This window comes from Wolffia australiana, chromosome 16 (assembly GCF_029677425.1).
Source record: "Wolffia australiana isolate 7733 chromosome 16, ASM2967742v1".
NCBI classification, from domain to species: Eukaryota; Viridiplantae; Streptophyta; class Magnoliopsida; order Alismatales; family Araceae; genus Wolffia; species Wolffia australiana.
Genome location: NC_135850.1, coordinates 3,386,162 through 3,409,360, shown reverse-complemented (window position 1 = coordinate 3,409,360; position 23,199 = coordinate 3,386,162). Strand labels below are relative to the sequence as shown.

Genomic DNA, 23,199 nt, shown 5'->3' with positions numbered 1-23,199 from the left:
ACTACATTTTGACTACGACTTAAGAGCCTTTAATCATGGGATTCAAACACGTCATAGCTCGGATGTAGTAAGAAGCTTATGGAGATGATTGAGTGGTCAAGAGGGGATCATCCGCCCTCGGTATAAGAGGAGGTTGACTCAAGGAAGACAATGCAGAAAAATCCCTAGCCAGGGTAGTGAGGATATTAGACAAGGTGTTCACCAATAATTCCCATTACGCATTAGTACTAATCGAATGAATGAATAGGGTTTGACGAAAAACCATATCCTAAGTCATTCAAGAGTCTCGCGCAGATGATGGATTAAACATATACGGTAACCGATGACGGTAAAGGTTCCATGAGAGAGTTCAACACTAATCGGTATCTCCTGGAGGACGAGGTATAGTTTGGCACCCCACAGCCTAGAAACATAAGCTATCGATTTGGTTAAATTGATCCTTATTTTATTCATCTATATTTTGATATAGTTAATTAATACAGTTGGTCAATAATATTTAATTGGGCCACTAAAGTTATTGATAGAACGATAAATGGGCCCAGGGGTCACACGCATAAGGTCATAAGGGCATTGGTGGATATATTTTACTTTCAGGGTTTTTGAGAAAAACTTTAAGTAAGATATAAAGAGGGAAAAGGCTCTCATTTCAAGCACCCCTACAAGCCAAATTTAAGAGCCCTTCTCCACTCTCTTATCCACTCATCTAACGAGAGTGTCTTCATGGTGAGAAGATCTTATAGATTTTCAAGTAGAGTTGAAGAAGAAGATGTGGAGATCCAAGCGGTGAGTGATCGCATGGACTTCTAGATGCCAAGCGCATTAACGGCTTTAGAATAATCTTGGAGCGGCAAAGTCAAGGGCGGAGCAAGTTTCCCAAAAGGTACATTTGATGTTTGATTTTAAAGATTGATTATGAATCTATCGACGTGCTTCCACATCCATGGAAACGTGTTTTCCATGGACAAACCAAGGCACTGAACCCAAATATCCTCTTTTGCAGTGACACACGTCATGTATTCTCCAACATCATCATTAGGCCATCCTGATTGCATCAAGAATAGAGATGAGCTGATAAACTCAAAATTAAGGTAAATTACCTCAATTAAATTTATAAACTAATTCGCTTGAATATTGTAGATAGTGGATAAGTAGGGGTCGTCTCCATAGGGAATGGACCTTGGGGAAATAACTATCTCTATATGATGACTTTATGAGGATAGAAATGGATATGTATAAGGTATGTGGTAGTGGTAAGATGAAGATGGTAAGAGTAGCGTTGAGTCAGGAAAGAGATGGAGGGAGACAGTGGCATAGGGTTAACTAGATAAACAGAGATACAAACATGTGACAAGATCGTGACGGAGTAGATAGTATATAATTAGGTGATTGATGATAGTGGATGATCTGGATATGATCTACATAAGTGAATGTCTTGAAGATGAATCAATGTAAGGCAAGAGATCAACCTTAGATCCCTATGTTTTGTCAGGATCTAAGCATCTTCTTTATGCAGACCAACCTCCCCATTTCTCCATTGACCTTCTCTAAGCACTAAAGACACCAAGAACACCATTGATTTACCTTCAAAATCTCACTCTGTTTTTTATAGGAGGAAGTGAGTTAAAAATTATGTTTACCATAGATGTAGATCCAACCATATGGATGGATAGAGGATATAAAGACAAAGCTACCCATAAAATTTCAGTTTGATCAGACTTATAGATTGTCGAATATCTACCCAGGAAGTTAGAAAATTTCTAGCCCTTGATGTCTAGCTCTCCTCATCCTCATCAACATCATCACATCAATTTTAGGGTTTTGTCTTTATTATGGCATTAAATGCATTCATTGGCTCAGATTGGCCTATGTCTTCTACAACCCACAGCTCTAGTTGTGCCTTGTGTGGCTTCCTGAAAAAAGACCAAATCAAGGTATAATAGTATTATATATAATACTAATATTAAAATAATAGAACGTGTCACCTCATGGTGCATCAACGCATGCCACATCATTGTGTCTTCTAATAAAATCCAAGAAAAAAATGACATGTGCGCCACATGTTTCGCAACATGTTGGTTGTGTCACCGTTTTTTATTATTCAAAGCATTTAAATATTAATTTTTTTAATATTTTTCTGTCTCGGTACATACACATATATTGCAAAAAAGAGGGTCTTTTTTTTGTACTGACTGGCTAACATGATGACATAAAGGTTTCCATAATAGTGATGATAATACTTTTAGTTAATATTATTGCCGTTACATTAATTTCCCATCCTGCTTATCATGATGTCATAACAGCTTTTCATTTAATGATTGGTTGATGCCAATGATTAACAATAACCATCAGTTATTCAATGGTTAACGAATCACAGCATATGGCATTGTAGGAATAAAACTGCAAAAATATCTATAATTCTTATCAAATCAAATAAGAACCTATAAAATATAAGTAAATAAATAAATAAATATATTATTAACTTAGAAAAAATCATATATATGTATAAAATGTCAAAAAATTCAGAAAAAATAATATTCTGACTGAAAAAATATGATGTCAAAAAAATATCAAAAAATACTTCAAAATTCACAACATTATAAACATCACTCTAAAAATAGATTTAACCATTTTAGGCATGATAACACAGATATGTAACCACTTGAATGTTAATAAATGCATAAATACTCTCATATTAGCCGATTAATACTATGTGGTATGAACCCCCAAATGGGAAAAGGGAGAAGAAGGATAAGGGATCTAGAAAAGGCTAGCCTAGTCATACTTAATTTAGGGAATTTCTAAGTATAAAATTTTCATAAAGAAACTCCCAAAACTTTAAGTACATCATCTGATGTTCATAATTATATTAACGTGTGACCCTACAAGTCGCATGTAAGTCTAGGTAATGACTTCAATAGCCCACTAACATTTCTTGGCCTTCCAAACTAATTAACATAGAGATTAATTGATGACATATCAATTTAACCAAATTGAAAGATTGAGTCTCTAACCCATGAGGTATCATGCTAAACATCATGTTCCATAAGATGCAAAAGAGTGTGTATCGACTCACTCATGGAACATGGCTGTCATCCGTTACTACATATGTATAGTCCCTCATCTGCTTGACACTTCAAGAATGGCTTAGGGTATGGTCAACTGTCAAACCCTAATCGATCATCCATGTTAACACTCATGCGATTGAAAATCATCAAATATGTCTTCTCTGATATTCAACTATCTTGGCTAAGGACTTCATCACATCGTCTTCCAAGATTTGAATTCTCTTATATCAAAGGCGGACAATCATATCTTGACCCCTAAATCATCTACATGAACTTCTGGTTGCACCAGAACTAATATTGTTTGAAATTCCATGATTAGAAAATCATGGGTCATAGTCAAAGTACAAGAGTTCATCTGCAAGACGTCTTTGGTTTTCAGGTCTAAGGACCGTTTACACAATCATGAAGTAAATCAACACAGTTAACAACTTGTTATAATACCATTTGGGGATCAGTTTAGTGAACTCTTTTTGCTAAAGAGTACTCATTACCTATCTTTAATGTATCCACACTAATGGCTATTGGACTGACCATACTAATCACACAAGTGAGACTAGATAGTGTTATTATATCCGGATACTTCAATGTCCTTCTCAAATATCCTTTGAAGATGAATATTTGGAAAACATGCATAAATACTAGTGACCTTTATATTATGCTATGATCATAATTCACTAAGTTGGATCATATATTCATAGAATTCTTATATGGATCACAAATGTCCTAGAATAAATACATCATATCATTGAACAATGAACAAGATGTGGAATGTGTGATTGGCCTGCCATCCTGATATATTTCCATCATCTGTTTGTATTGATATTTATGAATTATTGAGTGGTATAATACCTACTGCCAATCATGTTCATTCATGTCACATTAGTGAAATTGGTCCTTTGACCTGAGACACTGAAAAAGTTTTATAGATGGACAGTTCTGTTTTGACTAAAATGTATCAGTCTCTATATAGGGATTCCAAACCCCTGGATACAACAACAAGTCCACAAACGTGATTGTGTGCTCAAGATAGGATTGCCTACTCTACACATTAGAGAATCTTGACTAAAGGAATATGATATAGCTCAATCCCAAGCCATGGTAGTGTAAATATAAAAAGGTGTTTTTTGATGATTCATGATGCTTTAATAATAACTAGAATGACTAATTAGTATTTGAAGGTTAACCATACCCTTAGTCATTCCGGTGTCTCATGTAGATAAATGATTATATATACACAGTAAATTAACAATTGTTCTTCTACCTCAAAGTTGAGAGAAATAAGACCAGACCTAGTTTTCTGAAGATCACTTATATATCTGTAATAGAATGAACATTTAAACAGTTTGAAGATGTTCACTTAAGAAACCAGAGGTCACGGATGTGATTTATGAAAAGATAAGGATTTTGATTTTCATATGATTTTACTTTTCAGACACATCTTGGATTTTCAGCTATGCTACACAATCAAGTTTAGATCATCTCGATCAAAACCCATAAATCCGAATAAACACAATATTAGATAGATGATGGTGAAGGAAAAAGATTTCCCCATCACCGCTTATCAAAGTTGTGCTTCCAACTCAATGTGTGTTTGTTCTTAAGTATAGTCTCTGATTGGCTCAATCGAGGGATGATACATGCAAAGGAAGATCAAAATAGAACTTGGATGTAACAGGTTGATGCATATCAACTTTGTAGTTTCTCAAGTCCTCGAGTGAGTTGTATTTAGTTATTTATATGTTTGGCCTCTTGACATACCCACACAATCCTCAACGCATGGATTCTCCTTGTCATCTAGGTTATGGAAACATGATTGGCAATGCCAAAATGTACAGATGATGGGCTGATTGTTTTCATTTTTCTATGTGTAAAGGACAATAGAGAGACAAACATTTTGAGGACAGAAAATCCAAAGACTAATCCAAATTGACGCATCACACATGTGGTAGTGTAGGAAATTCTGATGATTGAATATTGGGACACTTGTTTGCATGAGTAAGAATTGATTAAAACAATAAAAAGTGATTTCAAAGTCAAAAAAATGTGGGGACATGTAGACGAATGGAAACAGCAAAGAGCAACAAATGAGGACACTTTTTGGAAAATCCTAGGCTTAGTTCTGGTACCCATCATATTGAAATTATTAATGCATAATTTAGGGGAAAGTATTTGGAAAATTTGAGGAATTTGTGATCCATTACATGGATCAATTAAGAGAGAGAGAGAAATCAACTTCATCCTGATCCATCAACACTTCTTGGTGCAAGTATTGATTGAAGCTAGAAGAAAAGAGAAGTGGCTTGGTCTTCCAGAATTTGACATTTCTTTGATCCTGGTACGTTTTAATAATCTATAGTCAGTTCCTTACAACTGCATTGTAATTACTCTTCCCAATACCCATCGATCTCACATATACAGACTAATTACTCTTCACACGTTCCTTACAACGTGTGAAGCATGTCATTCAATATCTCTCTATCATTTACTATTCACCCTATTTCAAAAATTACTTTATGTAATTAGGAACCAGAATTAGGGTTAATTTTCATCATTTAAGGCTTCAGATTCATACAATAATATGCATAATTTTCCTTGTGAGCCTATCATGAGTAAGGGTTGAATCCAGAAGGGGCAAGTATTGAGTGAGTAAATTTGAAACTGAATTTTTATATTTTTTATACAATAATGAGTTAACTCTAATTTAATAAAGCACTAATGGAAATTAATTTTGATAATTATAAGATAACACAAAAAAAATTTATGATTAACCTAATTTCTTCAAAGTTTAATAAATGAATTTTGTAATTTGAATGGAATTTGAGTTTATATAATAATATTTAATCATAAACAAATGCCTTTTCCAGCTCTTTGATAGTGCTGGTGATGGTTAATGGCGGTGGCAAAAATACAGTAGAGGTTGAGTTTGACCAACTTGAACTGCAATTGGGCTGGCTATCGATATTCATGAGTAAGAAACCGTGGGGGAGAGGCGAGGGATGTGGATTTATGGTCCTGATGGCAACGGAGAAGGAGGCAGATATGAAACAAAGAGTGGGAGGTGGCTTGCATGATGGTAAAAATATAGGCTATCGGTGATGAAGACCTAGTAAAAATGAAGAGATGAATCAAAAAGGATGACAATCACACTAACCTTGTTGCCATAAGATTAATGGCCCCAGTGGTACTTTCTCCTCACAAGTCTTCATCTAAAAAGTGGATCTAAATATGATGATTAGGAATCACTTTGTTAATCATAATTAGGAATCAAATCCAAGGGTCTTATTTTGAAAGCACATGTTGTTATTTATAAATCTGAGGTGGAGGATGGATAGAGGACATAAAGAAGAAACTCTTCGAAGTTTCAATTAAAAAATCTTCCACATCATTAGATATCTTTGTTTTCCATTAGAGCAATCTAAGCCATCTATTTTTTTCTCTCTGATCCGTCTCATGGACTGCCAGCATGAAACAAAATTTTAGAAAGAGAAAAAGTAAACTGCTAAAAATCATTGCATAAATTCAACTTTATATGTTATGACTTTAAATTTCTATTATTTATGAATTTAATGTTATAAAATTCTGTTAAAATAAATAAAAACAGTAAAAATATATATAATTAAAAATAAAAAACTAAAACATTAAAAAACCGCTCAAATTTTTTAAATAACTCCAAATATGTGTTTTACTAATAAAATAATTTTTTAATGAAAAAATGTCAAGGAGTTCCATAAAAAATACTAGATAGTCATGAAAAATTCAATTTAGTTCTACAAATAAAGGACACCCTTAATAATTTTTAAACAATAATGAATGTATATTTGATGGAAATATTTAATTGATGAAATTCATGTCATAAAACTATTTTCAAATATCAAAAAATTAGGAAAATGTGAACTTGATTCTAAAATTTAAATAAAACATTTTAATTCCTAATAACATGAGTTCATGACCATTTCATTAAAAATAAACACATAACTACATGAAATTTCATTAAATATTAGTTTGTTATATGTGATTATCGATTACATACATATATACGCACATTTCATGTACGGGTATTGCTCCAACATTGGTCGGACGGTGGAGATAGTGGAAGGGATGTTTCGCGCTCGGCAGGGTACTCGTCCTCTTCAGGATTTCTATGCCACATTGCGCTCCCTCCTCAACCAGCTTGAGATTTATCAGCCCTACACAGCCGATCTCAATGTGCAGCGTTGCTACCGCGAGGAGATCGCCGTTGGCCTTTTTTTGGCGGGCATCGACCCCACCCTTGGCTCGCAGATTCGCGGCAACATTCTGAGTTGTGCCACTCTGCCGACCTTGGGTGAGGCCTTCTCCACTGCTTTACGGGTTAGCTCCCCGGGGTCCGCTATTCCCGTTACCACTCCCTTGTCGGTTGTGGATCGACTAGCGGTGGTCATGGTCGGGATAAGGGACGCGGTCGGGATGGTAAACCTTAACCCCCCTGCATTCACTGCCAGCAGTTTGGACATCGCTCCGACAAATGCTGGTAGAAGTTTGGCAAGCCCGGCCCGGTTGCCAACTCCAGCATGACGGACTCCTCTTCGGCCTCGGATGTCCTCACCATCTCCAGGGAGGATATGATCGCCTCCTTGCTACTTGGGCTACGACAGATCCCTCGAGTACCACGGGCTCTCATTCCTCCCATATTGCATCGGCCTCGACCTCAGGTACTGCTCTTCTTGCCTCTCCTTCGGGTTCCTGGATCATCGACTCGGGAGCCTCTGCACACATGTCAGGTACCCCTTCTCTCCTTTCCCGCCTTTCTAGCCTCCCTCATCTTGAAACTGTCACCACTGCGGACGGCCGTATTTGCCCTATTAGGGGCAAAGGACGTTCCCTACCGACCCCATCACTCCCCTTATCTGATGTTCTCTACATACCCCAATTTCCCGTTAACCTCCTCTCCATCAGCGCTATCACCAAATCCCTCTTCTGCTCGGTGTCCTTTTTTCCTTATCATTGCACTTTTCAGGACTTGCGGATGGGAAAGAGGATTGGTTTGGGACGTGAGACCGGCTGGGGTATCTACAAGCTCCTTCCCGATCTTCCTCCTACTGGGTTTCGTTGTCTTCTCTCCCAGTCGGAGACTTCCCTCCAATGGCATCGCCGTTTGGGTCATCCTGGCATTACCAAACTTCGACAGGCCCTTCCCTGGCTAAACTTGTCTCCTTTTGATTGTGAGTCTTGCCAGTTGGACAAGCATTTTCGTTCTACTTACTCTCGCCTTGACTCTATTCCGAGCAAACAACCTTTTGATCTTGTACATTGTGATGTGTGGGGGCCGTCTCGTGTCTCATCTATTTCTAACTTTCGCTATTACATCGTCTTTGTTGATGACTTCTCTCGTCTCTCGTGGGTTTACCTCCTCCATGACTGCACCGACGTCCTCTCCTCAGTTCGTCAGTTCCTCCAAGAGATATCCACCCAATACTCCACCCCTAAAATTCTTCGCACTGACAATGCCTTGGAGTTTATCCAGTCATCCCTCCAGGACCTTTGCTCCTCTCTTGGCATTATCCATGAGACCATGTGTCCTTACACCTCCCAGCAAAACGGTGTCACCGAGAGGAAACACCGCCACCTTCTGGACATGACCCGCACTCTCCTCATCGAGATGGGCGTCCCGCACTATCTTTGGTCGGACGCCCTACTCACTTCCGCTTATCTTCTTAACCGCTTACCCTCCTCTCCTCTTGGTGGTGAAGTTCCCCTCCGTCATCTTCACTCTGATCGTGAGCTATTTGTCCTGCCTCCTCGGACATTTGGGTGTGTGGCTTTTGTCCATGACCACACCCCCAACTTATCCAAACTGGCACCTCGCTCCCTTAAAGGAGTCTTCGTTGGCTACTCCCGCACTCAGAAAGGCTATCGTGTATACCTTCCTGATCAGCGCAAATATCTTGTATCGGCCGACGTCACCTTCTTTGAGACCACTCGGTACTTCTCCACTACTTCATCTACGCCCACCTCTCCACCTCCTCCGTCTACTCTGACGCCACCTTCTACATTCCTTCCACCCACTTCTCCTTTCGTTGCGCCCACTCCTCCGCTCCTGTTGGACTTCCCACTTGAGACCGTCTCGTCATCTGCCACTCCTCCTCGCTTGGAACCTCCAGCTCCGTCAGTATTTACCCCAGCGTCGGACTCCGTCGAGCCACCAGGCAGGTCCTCGCCCACGTCCGCAAGTTCGGCGCCCCTTGCATCGGCACCGCATGACCTCCATCTACCCGTTGCTCTACGAAAAGGTACTCGCTCTTGTACCCTTCATCCTATTTCCCACTACGTCAATTATGACCGCCTTCACCCCACCTATCGTGCCTTCTCCCTATCCCTCACCTCCGAGTCGATAGCACGGTCCCATTTGGAGGCCCTGAGCATTCCCCACTAGAAGGAGGCTATGGATCAGGAGTATGCGGCACTCACTGAGCGTCGGACTTGGATTCTTGTTCCCCGTCCGCGCAATACAAATATCGTCACCTGCAGATGGATATTCACGGTGAAGTACAAACCTGATGGCACCGTCGATCGATACAAGGCTCGGCTAGTAGCACGCGGCTTCACCCAGACATACGGCATCGACTACAAGGAGACATTCTCTCCCGTGGTACGTTTGAACTCTATTCGAGTCCTTCTATCCATTGCGGTGAATCAGAGGTGGCCACAACATCAATTGGATGTTTCAAATGCTTTTCTCAACCGCCTCGAGTCCTTCTATCCACTGGCTGGGTATGTCATCTTCAGCGTGCCCTCTACGGTCTCAAGCAAAGTCCGCGTGCATGGTTCGCCAAGTTCAGCTAACTTGTGCTTGCTCTGGGACTCACCCCATGCATGGTCGACCCTACGGTGTTTCGCAGACACGGCTCCACTGGCACGGTCATCCTTGCGGTGTACGTGGCTCAGGTAAAAGCTTACCTCCACCAGCATCTGACCATTCAGGACTTGGGCACTCCCAAGTACTTTCTCGACATTGAGTTTGCTCACCAGCCGGGTAAGTTGATCTTGAATCAACGAAATTACGTCCTGGATATGCTAGAGGAAGCCGGGTTATTGGGGTGCAAACCTCGCAGTTCTCCTATTGACAGTAAACCTTGCTTTTGGGACTCTACTTCTCCGCTTCTTACTGACGTCGAGCCTTATCAACGATTGGTGGGGAAGCTCATATATCTGACGGTCACTCGTCCTGACATTGCTTATCCAGTGGCACTTCTCAGTCAGTTCATGCATGCACCTCATGACATACATTGGCACGCTGCCCTACGCGTGCTTGCCTACTTGAAACATGCCCCGGGCCGGGGGCTCCTCTACCGATGCCATGGACACCTCCGTGTGGAGGCGTACTCGGACGCCGGTTATGCTGGGGATCGCGGGGACCGGAAGTCTACTTCAGGTTTCTTCACCTTTGTTGGTGATAACCTGGTTACATGGCGAAGTCAGAAGCAGCGGGTTGTCTCCCTCTCGAGTGCGGAAGCCGAGTACCGCGCCATGACGCACGCCTCTTCGGAGCTACTGTGGCTACGCTCTCTCCTTTACGAGCTTGATTTTCCTGTGGAGGAGGCTATGCCGATGTACTATGACAATCAAGCTGCTATCTTCATCGCCAACAACCCCACCTTTCATGAGCGGATGAAGCACATCGAGATCGACTGTCATGCCATTCATGATCGTGTGCTCGCTGGCCTCATCACTACTCCACACGTGGGATCTTCGGAGCAGTTGGCAGATATCTTCACCAAAGGGCTGAGCACCACCACATATGACGTCATTTCCCGCAAGCTCGGCATGTTTGATATCTACGCTCCAGCTTGAGGGGGAGTGTGAGTGAATATCCCCCTCCTTGGGGTATTATTGTACTTCTCCCCCTTCCCCTCTAGGGTTTCTTCTCTATTCTCTGCATAAGGGAAAAACCCGTATCGTTCATTTTAACAAAATACAAAAAAAAACTATCTTGTTCCACTGTATATTTGATGGAAATATTTAATTGATGAAATTCATGTCATAAAACTATTTTCAAATATCAAAAAATTAGGAAAATGTGAACTTGATTCTAAAATTTAAATAAAACATTTTAATTCCTAATAACATGAGTTCATGACCATTTCATTAAAAATAAACACATAACTACATGAAATTTCATTAAATATTAGTTTGTTATATGTGATTATCGATTACATACATATATACGCACATTTCATACTTAATATATGTTTATTGCTTATCATCTCACCATCATTTATATCTCTTTATCAGTTATATTATTTAATAGCCCTTATTATCCTCTGTTCGTCATTTAAAAAGTCATGGATTCCCTGATCACCATTCTCTGTGAAGGTGATCCTTCCACATCATTATACAATCATATTTTCAAGAGTAAACATTTGTATTATTTTTTTATTTACTCAACGTTCATTGATAAATTAAACCCCTACAATTTGAGTTCCTCACTAGTCAAATAAGAATTTGTAAATTGATACTTACCGTGTTAATAACTGTAAAGGATGATATTTGGTACAATTGACGATATCTCACTATGAATATTTCATAAAATTAATGAAATAGCACATTTTTACTCACAATATGATTTTTACTTGTTTTAATTGATATGATTTCATAATTGCAGCAAATAAAGTTTTAGGAATAGATTAAATAACCTGTCACCTAAAAATATAATAATGATTTTTAAAATATTGGATAAAAGGATTCAATTTTTTTCTTGAAACACTGAAATTTGGATTTGGTGTTGTTGAATAATTGGTAAAGTTTTTGAGATATCAGATTGTGATAATGCTAGAAGCATTGAAAAAATTGAATTTGGAAAGATACATGTAAACAACACCAAAAACTGAGATTATTTTTATATATTGATTTTTTTATATATAATAATATAATTTTTTTGGATAATATACCATAAATTTGACACAGTATATATTGATACATAGTTGGGAAATTAATGAATTTGTTTTTCCCTAATATAATTTGATCTTATAATACATTGATTATGTAGTTTTAGAAAGGTCTTTTTAACTTAGACATGAAAAATGTGTTGAGTTCTTGAAAAGTACCTAAATTTTTAATGAAAGAAGGAGATATCTCAGATGTAGACTGAGATTATGATTTCTTCTTTGGATATTGAAAGATCATTTGAACCATGATGGTCTCCCCTGTGATGAATAAGAGACTTAAGTCAGTCATTCAGATTTAGATGTCATTATCCATAATATTATTTATATGATTTCTATGAGATCTTATAAACTTGTGCATTGGCAATGTGCACTAGTTTGGTACATGAAAGTATAAAATATACAAGGAGAATTCATCTTAGAATTAGAATATTGGTTGGTATCTAATAATTATAAAATAATTAAAGTATTCAAAAAATTCAACCCTTCGTTATGTGCCATTTAAAATAATATAATTTATTATCAGTAAGGTGACCAAAATAATATATATTGTCATATTTTTTCTTACGCTAAAGCACTAATCACATGGGGCTTAAAACAGTACAAACTACATTTAATACCTAACTCAGACACTTTTTTTTGGCTTACCAACTTGTATTATAAAAACAGTCAGATGAAATTTTCTGATTCAAGGGTCTCTCAATATAATACTATTCTAAATGTTAAGTTTTTGGCATTGCTTCTTATTTAGGGAAATCATAAAATGCATCATGGAAATCCTTTATCAGATAATGACAATATAAATAGTACATGAAGACCAACATCCGAGTATTTACGGCCTAAATAATCACTGCTTTCTTATCAGTTTTTAAATTTTATTTCTATGTTTTGAAGTTTCATAGGTCAATTACATAACAAAATTCCGTTTAGTTTATGCCAATCTCAAAAAAATGTATCATAGGTCAATTTCTATTAAGAAGATTAACTCTTGGCCGAGATAAAACCACATCAAGGAACTGTTTTAGAAGAAGGTCAAGGCCTTTGTGTATTCATTGAGAAAAACATTTAATCTTCAGAAGACAGATCAGAGCCAACCCAAAGCACCGGCGCCTGATATTGAGGACAGGAATTCAAGATGAAAAATTTTATAGACAACTCATAAGACCAGTCATTCCAAAACCTCATGTGATAAAAAAGGTCAAGCCAATGATGACTCAAAGATCTGAAGTCATCATTCTAAAGGAAAAGCACGGATAAAAGTTAATAGTCATGATAATATTCAAAGTTTTTTGGGTAAAATACCCTTTCAGTAATATGTGCAGGCAAATCATGTCCGATAAACAGAATGTTGAGCAGTTTATCTGGTTGCATGTGTAGCATAAGGAGACTTTGTATGTTGAGGTGGGCATTGGTCACTTGAGCTTTTGGTTTGAACATGTAAAAGCATTGAGATAAGAAATATTTCACTCACGTAAGGGAAGGGAATATTCTATACCAGTACAAATACTGTCTGATTATTCTCTCCGAAGATAGTCTTCGATCCATTATTTAGATCACTTGGATATCAAATTACCCATAAACAATATGAAGTATATACACACAGTAGGGATAAATGGTTTGGTCAATAAATTTATCAAAACATTAGTATTCAAAACTTATTGAGTACTTCAAATCCCTTATAGATGTAGATAAAGTCTTCTTAGGACAAATCTATCCTACTCTGGAAGTATCACAGATAATATCAAAGGAAGTCTAATTTATGATATGTGCATTGGACGCTTCGTCCATACTTTTGATATGATCTCCATCCTGTCTAGGTTACTTCCATCAGTTTATCGCGCTAGGGGCATTTTGGTTGTTTGGCCTTTATATATTTCTTTTAAAAAAGAAAGCCCTCAATCTAGGACAGCCAATAAGAATGAAGGTACAGTTCCTTGTCTCTCTTCCTCTCGATTTCTAAGCCCCCTCTCCTTTAACAAATCTCGTCCCAGGTTGATCCCTACCTCCTATGTTCAACCTATCCCCATGTCATTCTCATTCTACTCGCCTCTACCCATCTTCCCTGATATGAACCAAGGTCATGGTTTGTGTCAAGTTTCCCCACTTATGATCTAACAACCAAGACACATTAACATAAAATAATACAGCTTGAGTGTGATATTTTTATTTGAACGAATAAAAATGAAGGCTAAAGTAACGGACATCACCAATGTAGTTGAGATAGTTCAAAAGGTAAATTTCAATGTAAACTAAGGTAAAAATTATTTTGAAGTTAACGTACTGATAAAATTTTCTAAATAGCTGCATGGAACTTTCAGTTCGCCAGCATAAATTTCAGCCCTACCCTTCTCGATTGATTTCTATAGAAAAGAGTCACGTGTTGTTCGTGGCCCACACTTTTTTGTCTATATTCGTAAGTGATCTCTGTATGTGGCTCACATGATCTTGTGGCCACATGTCCTCTGGCACAGATGACTTGTTTTTAAATATTCTCACTTGGGGCTTTGGGCCACCCAAGTGTAAGCTGATACTGATATTTATACATGTCCCCAATCGAGAACCAACCATATGCATTATTCTCTTGAACCCCATATCTCGTTGATCTCCAAGGGGGGCCACACTATGATATGGATGATAAAATGAAGGCACTGATAAAAAAAGGATATTTAATGTTGAATTCACAAAAAGGACAGGTGGGCTTGAATGAACACATGATAAAGAAAAAAAAGAACAAAATAATGAACACTAGGCAAATGAAGAAGTTCACCAACTTAAATCTAGTTTAACAAAGTTTAATTGTGTAATACCAAATCGGATGTAATTACCAATCACTTCTTTTGAGGTTTGCTTTTTTAAAAAAATTCTAAATGGGTGCAACATGAGGACTTCCCCTGAGGTCACCCATCCAAGTACTGCTCTCCCATAAAACGTGGTTCATTTTGTAGTGCTGATGGAATTGAATGCATAAGTGCTAGTATCATTGCAACGTTCTTTTGAGATTTATTTTATAAATCCAGATGGCGCCAATTTTTATACACATTCAACAGATTCTAAGTCAAAATTTAACAAAAAATAGAAAGCTTTTTTATTATTATCCCATGCAGCTTGATTATAGCAAAGTTTGAGTTCTCAATCGGGTAACTTACCTAAGAGGGATTGCTGAGAGGTTGAAGGTGCTCGAACCATTGCCAGTTTTACTTGACTGGCACGCAAGATTCAAAGTTTTTGCATGGCATGCAGCACCATTACTCCAAAATCTGAAAATTTCAGTAAAACTGTTATTATTTACCTTGATGGGATATCCATGAAGAGGAAGATGATGGTTTCATACCAGAGAGGTAGCATCATAAGGACTGGATAGCCTTGGCCATGCCGTATGCCGCGGCAGAGGCAACGGCGCCAATGGCAGCGGTCTGTAGAGCACTAAGGATGGGCTGGTTCCCGGTGAACCGCCCCTTCACATACCCGAAGAAGAGCAGTGCCACGAGCGTCACCACCACTGAAGCCACCACAGCCTTCTCCGCTGTCCTCACCACAGCGTACGGCGCTAATGGCACCAGTCCCCCCAACATATAGGCAACCGCAATCGTTGCCGCACTCCTCAGCGCTCTCCCCGGCTCGGGCTTCTCCAACCCCAGCTCAAATCTTCCAAATTCAACACAAACATGATCAATTATCATAGATCGAAGATCAAATATCAGATACCAAAGATAAGAGATGATAAAAATCAAACATCAGAGATGATAGGAATTCATTTATCTGGGATAAAAAATGATAAGCAATCAAAGATCAACGATAATAAAAAATCAAAGATCAAAGATGATAAAGAAATAAATGATCAAAGATAATAAAAAATCAAAGATCAACAATGATAGAAATCGAAGAGTAAATATCAAATATGAAAGAACGAGTATCAAAGATGAAATTTCAAAGAAGATCAAAGAACAAAGCTCAAAGATCAAAGATGAACGCATGGGCAGCGAGAAAAATATCAAAGATCAATGATGACCCAAGAACAAGAATTAAAAATCAAATATCAAAGAAAGAACGGAACTTTCAGATGCATGATTACTTCATCATGAAGTCGAGCCAGGCTTGCGGGTTACGGCGGAGCGCGTTCACAAGCGGCGCGTACTCATGCGGCTCCAACCCGTACTCCGACAGGATCTCCCCGATCTCCGCCGCCTCTATCATCCGTTCAAGATCAGCGCAGCTCAAAAACAAACATCGAAGAAAACCCAAAAAAAAGTCACAAAGAGTAATTCAACTCACCAGTGTCAGGCACATTGACAATCTCCTCCTGCTCGCGCTTCATCTCCTTATAATAGTGGTCAGCCTCGCTCCTGGCGGCCAAGTATCTGAGCGCATGCGCAGTGAGAAGCAACCCAGAAGAGGAATTCGAAGGGGAAGACTAGGGTTAGGGTTAGAATTACCCGCCGAGGCCCATGGAGACGGCGCCGGCGGCGACTTCCGCGAGGCCGGCGGTGAGGATGATGGAGGAGGAGGCGGCAGCGCCGGTGAGGCCGGCGGCGAGCGCGAACGGGACGGTCAGCCCGTCCGAGACGCCGATTATAACGTCTCTCACCATGTCTCCGGCTGTGAAGTGCTTCTCATTGTGATGGATCAGCAGCTTCTCCTGCGACGTTTCTCCGTCCGCCATCTCCTTCTTCTTCTTCTTCTTCCTCCTCTTCTTCCTCTTCTTCCCCTTCTCCTCCTGCTTCTCCTTCTTCTTCTTCCTCTTCTTCTGCTTCTTCTGCTTCTTCTGCTTCTTCTGCTTCTTCTGCTTCTTCTGCTTCTTCTGCTTCTTCTGCTTCTTCTGCTTCTCCACCACCTGCGATAACGGAGGTCTTGTATTTATAGTGGAGTGAAATTATCTTCCTTTTTTCTTCCTTTTCTGCCCTCCTGGCTTTGTAATATTCCCTTTTTGCCCTTGGTTTTGTCAAGTGAGCAGGTCAGTATAGTGTGGCTGGTAGAAAGAGACAGGTAAGGACTTCAATTGGTCACAAAAAGGGGGAGAGAGTACAAAATCTTGAACAGTACACTTGGTCATTCTATTCTGTTCGTTTTAAACTGACAAAAAATTTGCACTAAAGACCCGCACAGGGCCTTGTCCTTTGTTTTGTTCTTTTTTTTTTCAAAACCGAAAAAAATTCACACATTTGCACAAAACTAGAACAAATTCGCACAAAGCGAACAAAAGAACCGCACAAATGTTTGTGCGATGCTCTGTTCTAATTTTTTTTCCTGTTCGGAAAACCGAATAGAATGAACAATTCGCACAAATTCGCACAAAAAGAACATAACGACCATATCTACAGGGTAGTTAGTGCTAAGGGGACTGTGGATCATGTCAGTTATTGCCTTTCAGACACTCAAAAGCCAAATGAAATAAAATGGCAGATATTGGTAAATGTGTGTGAAAGTAGATGGGCAGTAGCAAGCTATTTATTACACTAATATCATGAATTTTTATGTTTACTCGCACTAAAATGACTGAATTTTGCCAAATTAATTATTCTAGAGTGATATTCCAATTTTTTGGATTTTTTTGATTTTTTGGAATTTCTAAGTTACATTCATAGAAAAAATAATTTGTAATCGAATATATATCTTTTGCATTTTACCTGCAATTTGAATCAAAAATATAATAATTTTCTAGGTCAAGATACCATGCGCAAAATAATTATGGATTCTAGTCTATTTAAATAGATTTTTCTGATTTTTAAATCAAGCCCACCATGTGTCACAACTGGATTTACTCACATGCTAAGTTAATCAATGATTTTTTCAATAGTTAGTTCTGTTAGTCCTTTGTGAAATTTGTCATTATGACATCATAAATAGCAATGTCTTACTGAACATTCATTAGCACATATCATTATTTTTAATGCATAGGGATATGTGGCCTAATGAAAAAAGATGCAATTAAATTTTAATGAATGGGATTTGATAGGATGGCACATGGCGCTAGATTTGTACATTTTATTCATAGTAAATGATCTAAATGAGCCCAAAAAACACAAGGACATGTGGCCAGATTTTGTGGGGAAAAAGGGAAGGATCTTGACATGTCATTCACAGGACACATTGCCATGTCACTCATTTAATCTGCCACTAATGATGCATTTATCATTTATTTTGATTTGAAACATGTGTTGTATCAAGATAAGTGTACCACTAATGATGGAGAAAATGCGGCCAATGATTGATAGTTAAACGCTATTGATGCAATTGTTTGGTTCTATAGCCCTTGATATGGATGAAGAAATCAAAATGATCCACACCAGAATACTTTAACAAAATAATAAAGACATCTATAAAACATTAAAACAAGAAACTTGTGTATGAATCACATCTGTGATTTCTTGGATCCCAAAGCAAGACGACTCAAGCTGCTCAAGTGTGTAGTCTCTAGACGTATCCATGCGATCCTCGACACGTCAAACCTCCTCCTTCTCATTGATGAGCCCCATTCAATCCCCGTCGGCATCATTGCATTGTCCCAATCGCATCCAGAGTGGAGAGGAATCATGGAGAGAAATGAGAGGAAAGAAAAAGGGCCCTAACCAATTCTAGCCTGGGTGAATTTTGTTCAGGGATTTCCCCTATTTATATTAAGTGGGTATTTTTGATAAAACTCCCAAAACTTAGTTATGTCTTCGGACGTCCAAAGACCGTTTGCATGTGACCCTCTAGGCCCATGTATCAGTCTAGTTAATGACTCCAGTGGCCCAATAACTTGTATTGGCCTTCCTAATTAATTACCTATATCAATATTTAGATTAATTAACGTCGGATAGATTTAATCCAATCGATAGGTTGAGTCTCCAACATTTGGAGTGCTAAGCTACTCGTGCTCTAGAAGATACAAAGGAGTGTGTATCAACTCACTCATGGAACCTATTCGTCATCAGTTACTGTATATGTATAGTCCCTCATCCACTTGACATTCCTAGGACAACTTACGGTATGGTCAACAGACAAACCCGAATTAGTCATCAGATTCTTTGGTGTCTCAGATCTAAGGACCACTTACAAAATGTGACATGAATCAACCTAAATGAAAGTTTGGTATAATACCATTTAGGGATTCATAGTGATCAATTCAGTGAACTCTTTCCACTAAAACCCACTCACTATCTGTCCTCAGTGCCTCCCCCCTAATGGCTATGGGAACGGACATAGTCATCATATGAGTGAGGCTAGATAGTGATATTCTATCTAGATACTTCGATGTCCTTCTCGCGTATCCTTCAAATAGAAATATTTAGAAAACATGCTTAAAGACTAGTGATCTCCGTATTATTTTCATCATAATTCACTAATTTAGATCATGTATTCATGGACTTCATTATAAGAATCACACGTGCATCATAATGAATATGTTCTATTAATGAATATGGAACTAGATATGGAATGTGAGATTAGACGTGGTTGTTCAGTTCCGATAGATCAAATTGGTGCGAATTGCGCGTTCTGTTCGGATTTCTGAACAGAACAATGTTGAAAATGAACAAACTTCGCACAGAGGGCTGTGCGGTTCGCTTTGTGCGAATTGTGCAAATTTTTTTTAAGGTTTTTTTGAAAAAAACCTCTCTCGTTACTCTCGTTCTTGTTCTAGTTCTCGTTATTTGGGTATGTGCGAAATGTGAATCTAGAGTCTCCATCTCCGTCCCTTGTTCCCCATCATTCTCACTTCTCACTGCTTAGTGACTCTGAATGACCTAGGCCCACAGTCTGAGCCTCTCGTTCTCGTTCATCTCTCTCGAATCTCTAGGGCGGCTTTTTCTTTCTTTCTTTCTCCCGTCTCTTCTCCCCAAGCTTGAAGCCATCGGACTTCCTCCCAGTCGATTTGGCGGCGGATTCGGGCGGGGTCAAAGTGGAGGCATTTAGTACTTTTTTTTTTCAAGTTTTTTTAGGTTTCGTTCTAAATCTCTTTTCTTTCGTTCGTTTTCTTTCGTTCGTTCTAAATCTCTTCTATTTTCTTTCGTTCTAAATCTCCGATGCTTTATGATTCTCTCTTCATTTCTCTTTAGTTCTTTCCCAGAAACTGTCTTATTCGCTCTTTCTCTCTCTGATATTCTGTATGTGTCTCTCTTATTCCAGTTTAACTCTCTCTATCTAACTCTAATTCTCTTCCTATTTTTATCTTCGCCTCCCTTGCGCTCTAATTTTTTCCTTCCCTCTCTTACTTTCATAATGAGAGTTGTCTGAATTCCTCTTTTTCTATGTGTGAGTCGCTTTTTTCAATCGCTCTCTAATTGTCTGTCTATCAGTTGTGTGAATTTGTTTGGATGTGCGAATTTTGTTCGTTTGTTCGAATTGTTCGAATTTTTGCACACAAAAAGAACAGCACACCGAACACACCCCTGTGCGGTTCGTTGGTGTGAGTTTTCTGTTCGTTTTAAAAGAACAAAACAGAACAACCATGTCTATGTGAGATTGACTTACCAGACACATATTTTTCCATTGGGGATTAAAGCTCTAATAAGGGGGGAGAGAGAGACATAAAAAATAAATGGCCCTAGTTGTCAAAACTTCAAAGCCTGATGTCTAATGATCCAAAAGGTTGATTGAGCTGAAATATTGAGGGCAGATTTCTGATTATCCACTCTATCCATATCTAATATTTGACACATAAGTAGATGCATAGAACATTGAAAATTCAATTTTGAACTTAGTGACAGACACTGAGTTGGAGATCCATGAAAGGTGTTTATGGCCAATTCAGGACATGCAATAAAGAAGAGGAGTTCACCTATATTTAAAAACCTAAGGTCTATATCATTGTATTATAGTGTTTCCTCATGCATCACTACCAATATAACTTAGTCCGTCCTTGTCCTCCATCAAATATCTTTTAGTGTACTTCATATGTTCTTCCTTATCTCATTTTCTCTTTCCACTATTCGTAATATTACGATGTTATTTGATATATATACCTATTTCTCTATCTCGCTCTCATATCATCATCATTTCTCCACTACATCCTTCTTATATTTCATTCTAATTCTCTATCAGCATCGCTATCCTCTATCCTTTATGTATCATGTTCCATGTTTATATGTTTTATTAATTATAGTGAATGTGTGATGCCTATAATGAAGTCCATGAATACATGATAAGACTAAATGAATTATAATGATATTATAAACAAATATCACTGGTCATTGAGCATGTGTTCCAAATACTCTCATTCAAAGGATACTCGAAAACAACACAAAAGTATATGAATAAAATATCACTATCTAGTACTCCCTTAAATGATGAGTATGACCAATTCCATAGCCATTAGTGTGGAGACACTAAAGATGTATAGTGGGTGCTCTTTAGGGGAAAGAATTCATTGAATTGACTACCATAAATTTTTTACTCATTTTATACTAAACTTTCAATCTGGTTGATTCATATCACAGTTGTGTAAATTTCCCTAGACCTAAGACACCAAATATATTTTGGGGATGGACGGTTATACTTTGACTATGCCTACAAGTTCATAATAGCAGAATTCTAAACAATATTACTTCAGGTGCAGCAATAATTTGATGAAGATGATCGAATGGTCAATATGGGATCGCTTGCCCTCGCTATAAAAGGGGAAAACTCAAGGAATAAAAGGTGATGCAGTCCTTGGCCAAGGCAATAGAATATTACAGAAGACTTATCTGATTGATTCGGGTTTGGAAGTTGACAATGCCCTAGGTCTCCTTAAGACCATCAAGTGGATGAGTGACTACAAGTACATGGTAACCGATGAAAGACAAGTTGCATGAATGAGTAGATACACACTTCTTTGTATATTATAAAGCTCGAGCTAGAGCCTCAATCTATTTTATTGGATTAAATTGATCCATCATTGATTGATATATATTTAAGTAATTTGTAAGGCCAATAAATATTTTTGGGCTAGTGGAGTCATTAACTAAACTAATATATGGATCTAGAGGGTCACAAACAAAGGGTCTTTCAGATGTCTAAATATATAATTAAATTTTGGGGGTTTTTATAAAAAAATACCCACTTAGTATAAATAATGGATGGCCCTAAATGAAATTCACCTAAAAAAAAATTTCAGGGCCATTCCTCTTCTTCTACGTGCTTCCCTTGGCCCCTCCATTCATGATGTGATTGGGAAGGCATAATGACGATGGTGGAGCGTGAACAAGGCTTTTGTCATGAAAAAGGCAGAGATACAGCGTTCCAGGGATTGCGTAGATATGTCTAAAGGCTGCACACTTGAGCTGATCAACACGTCTCTCTTAAGCATCCAAGAAATAATGTATGCAATCCATGTGCAGTTGACTTGATCAATTATGTTTTAGATGTTGTTTCGATTCCATTCCAAGTCTTTTGTTGCATGAATCCCTTGTGTTTCATCCAATTCGAGGTCATATAACCCAGCAACCACTAACTATCTCTATTTAAAGAGTGAATATTTATTAGAATTATTGTTTAAGCTCAAATATCAACTAAAAGAATCTACAATTTGTATTACTACATGGAATGGTTCACATTAGGGATTATATATGTATATATATATTGTTGATTTCCTTTTCTTGCATTGATCCGTTTTAAGATTGCAATAAATTAGGAAAAGTTATGCGAAACTCCAACGACGACTACCACTCGTATGTACCCGTACTGGTACTCTTTATCTTTCTTAAAAGTTTATTGGTTATATTTCATCATGAATGGTAAAGACCACTAAAACAACATCAGATGAAAATCAATTATATAATAAAATTGAAATATTAAAAAAATAACCATGCCGAAAATTATGTGATAAATGAAAATGATGGAATGAAAAAGTAAAGGCAAATATTAAATAAATATTCTTCTCCTTTAGAGTTTGAATATCAAACTAAAATTAATTCAGAAATTAATGAGGGATCATATTTTAAAATTGATTATAAAATGATTCAATATCCTGGTCTATCTCAAGAAGAACCATACAAACGTTTGGAAGATGTTACTCTTATTAGTCAAACATTTATTTCTATAATGTTAAGAATGATGTTGTGAAATAAAATTTATTTGAATACAGTGTTCAGAAAAACTCTAGAAATTTCAAATATTTCCTGCAATTTTTGGTTCAAAGGGAAATTACAGCCTTTAAAGGTGAATACACCTAGAAGAGCTTTAAGAGAATTTTATCAAGGTCTAATGAATCTCAATATGAAGCAAAAATAAGTAAATGCATTAACCAAGAAATG

The 23,199-nt window shown here is 37.9% G+C and overlaps 1 protein-coding gene across 1 annotated transcript; it reads right to left on the bottom strand.

Moving 5' to 3' along the window:
- Positions 1–15,047: 15,047 nt before the first annotated feature.
- On the bottom strand, positions 15,048–16,805 carry VIT1 (vacuolar iron transporter 1). Its single transcript, XM_078588731.1, has 5 exons — positions 16,420–16,805; positions 16,259–16,344; positions 16,059–16,173; positions 15,318–15,631; positions 15,048–15,243 (listed from the first exon to the last, which is right to left on the bottom strand). The coding sequence occupies exons 1-4, from the start codon at positions 16,644–16,646 to the stop codon at positions 15,331–15,333; spliced, it is 729 nt and encodes a 242-aa protein (XP_078444857.1). The 5' UTR covers positions 16,647–16,805; the 3' UTR covers positions 15,048–15,243; positions 15,318–15,330.
- Between the last annotated feature and the right edge of the window lie 6,394 nt (positions 16,806–23,199).

Coding starts and splice junctions, on each gene's coding strand:
- VIT1 (XM_078588731.1), bottom strand. CDS start 16,646: ATGGCGGACGGAGAAACGTCGCAGGAGAAGCTGCTGATCCATCACAAT. Junction 16,345..16,419: donor GTCTCCATGGGCCTCGGCGG/GTAATTCTAACC, acceptor GCATGCGCTCAG/ATACTTGGCCGCCAGGAGCG. Junction 16,174..16,258: donor TGTCAATGTGCCTGACACTG/GTGAGTTGAATT, acceptor AACGGATGATAG/AGGCGGCGGAGATCGGGGAG.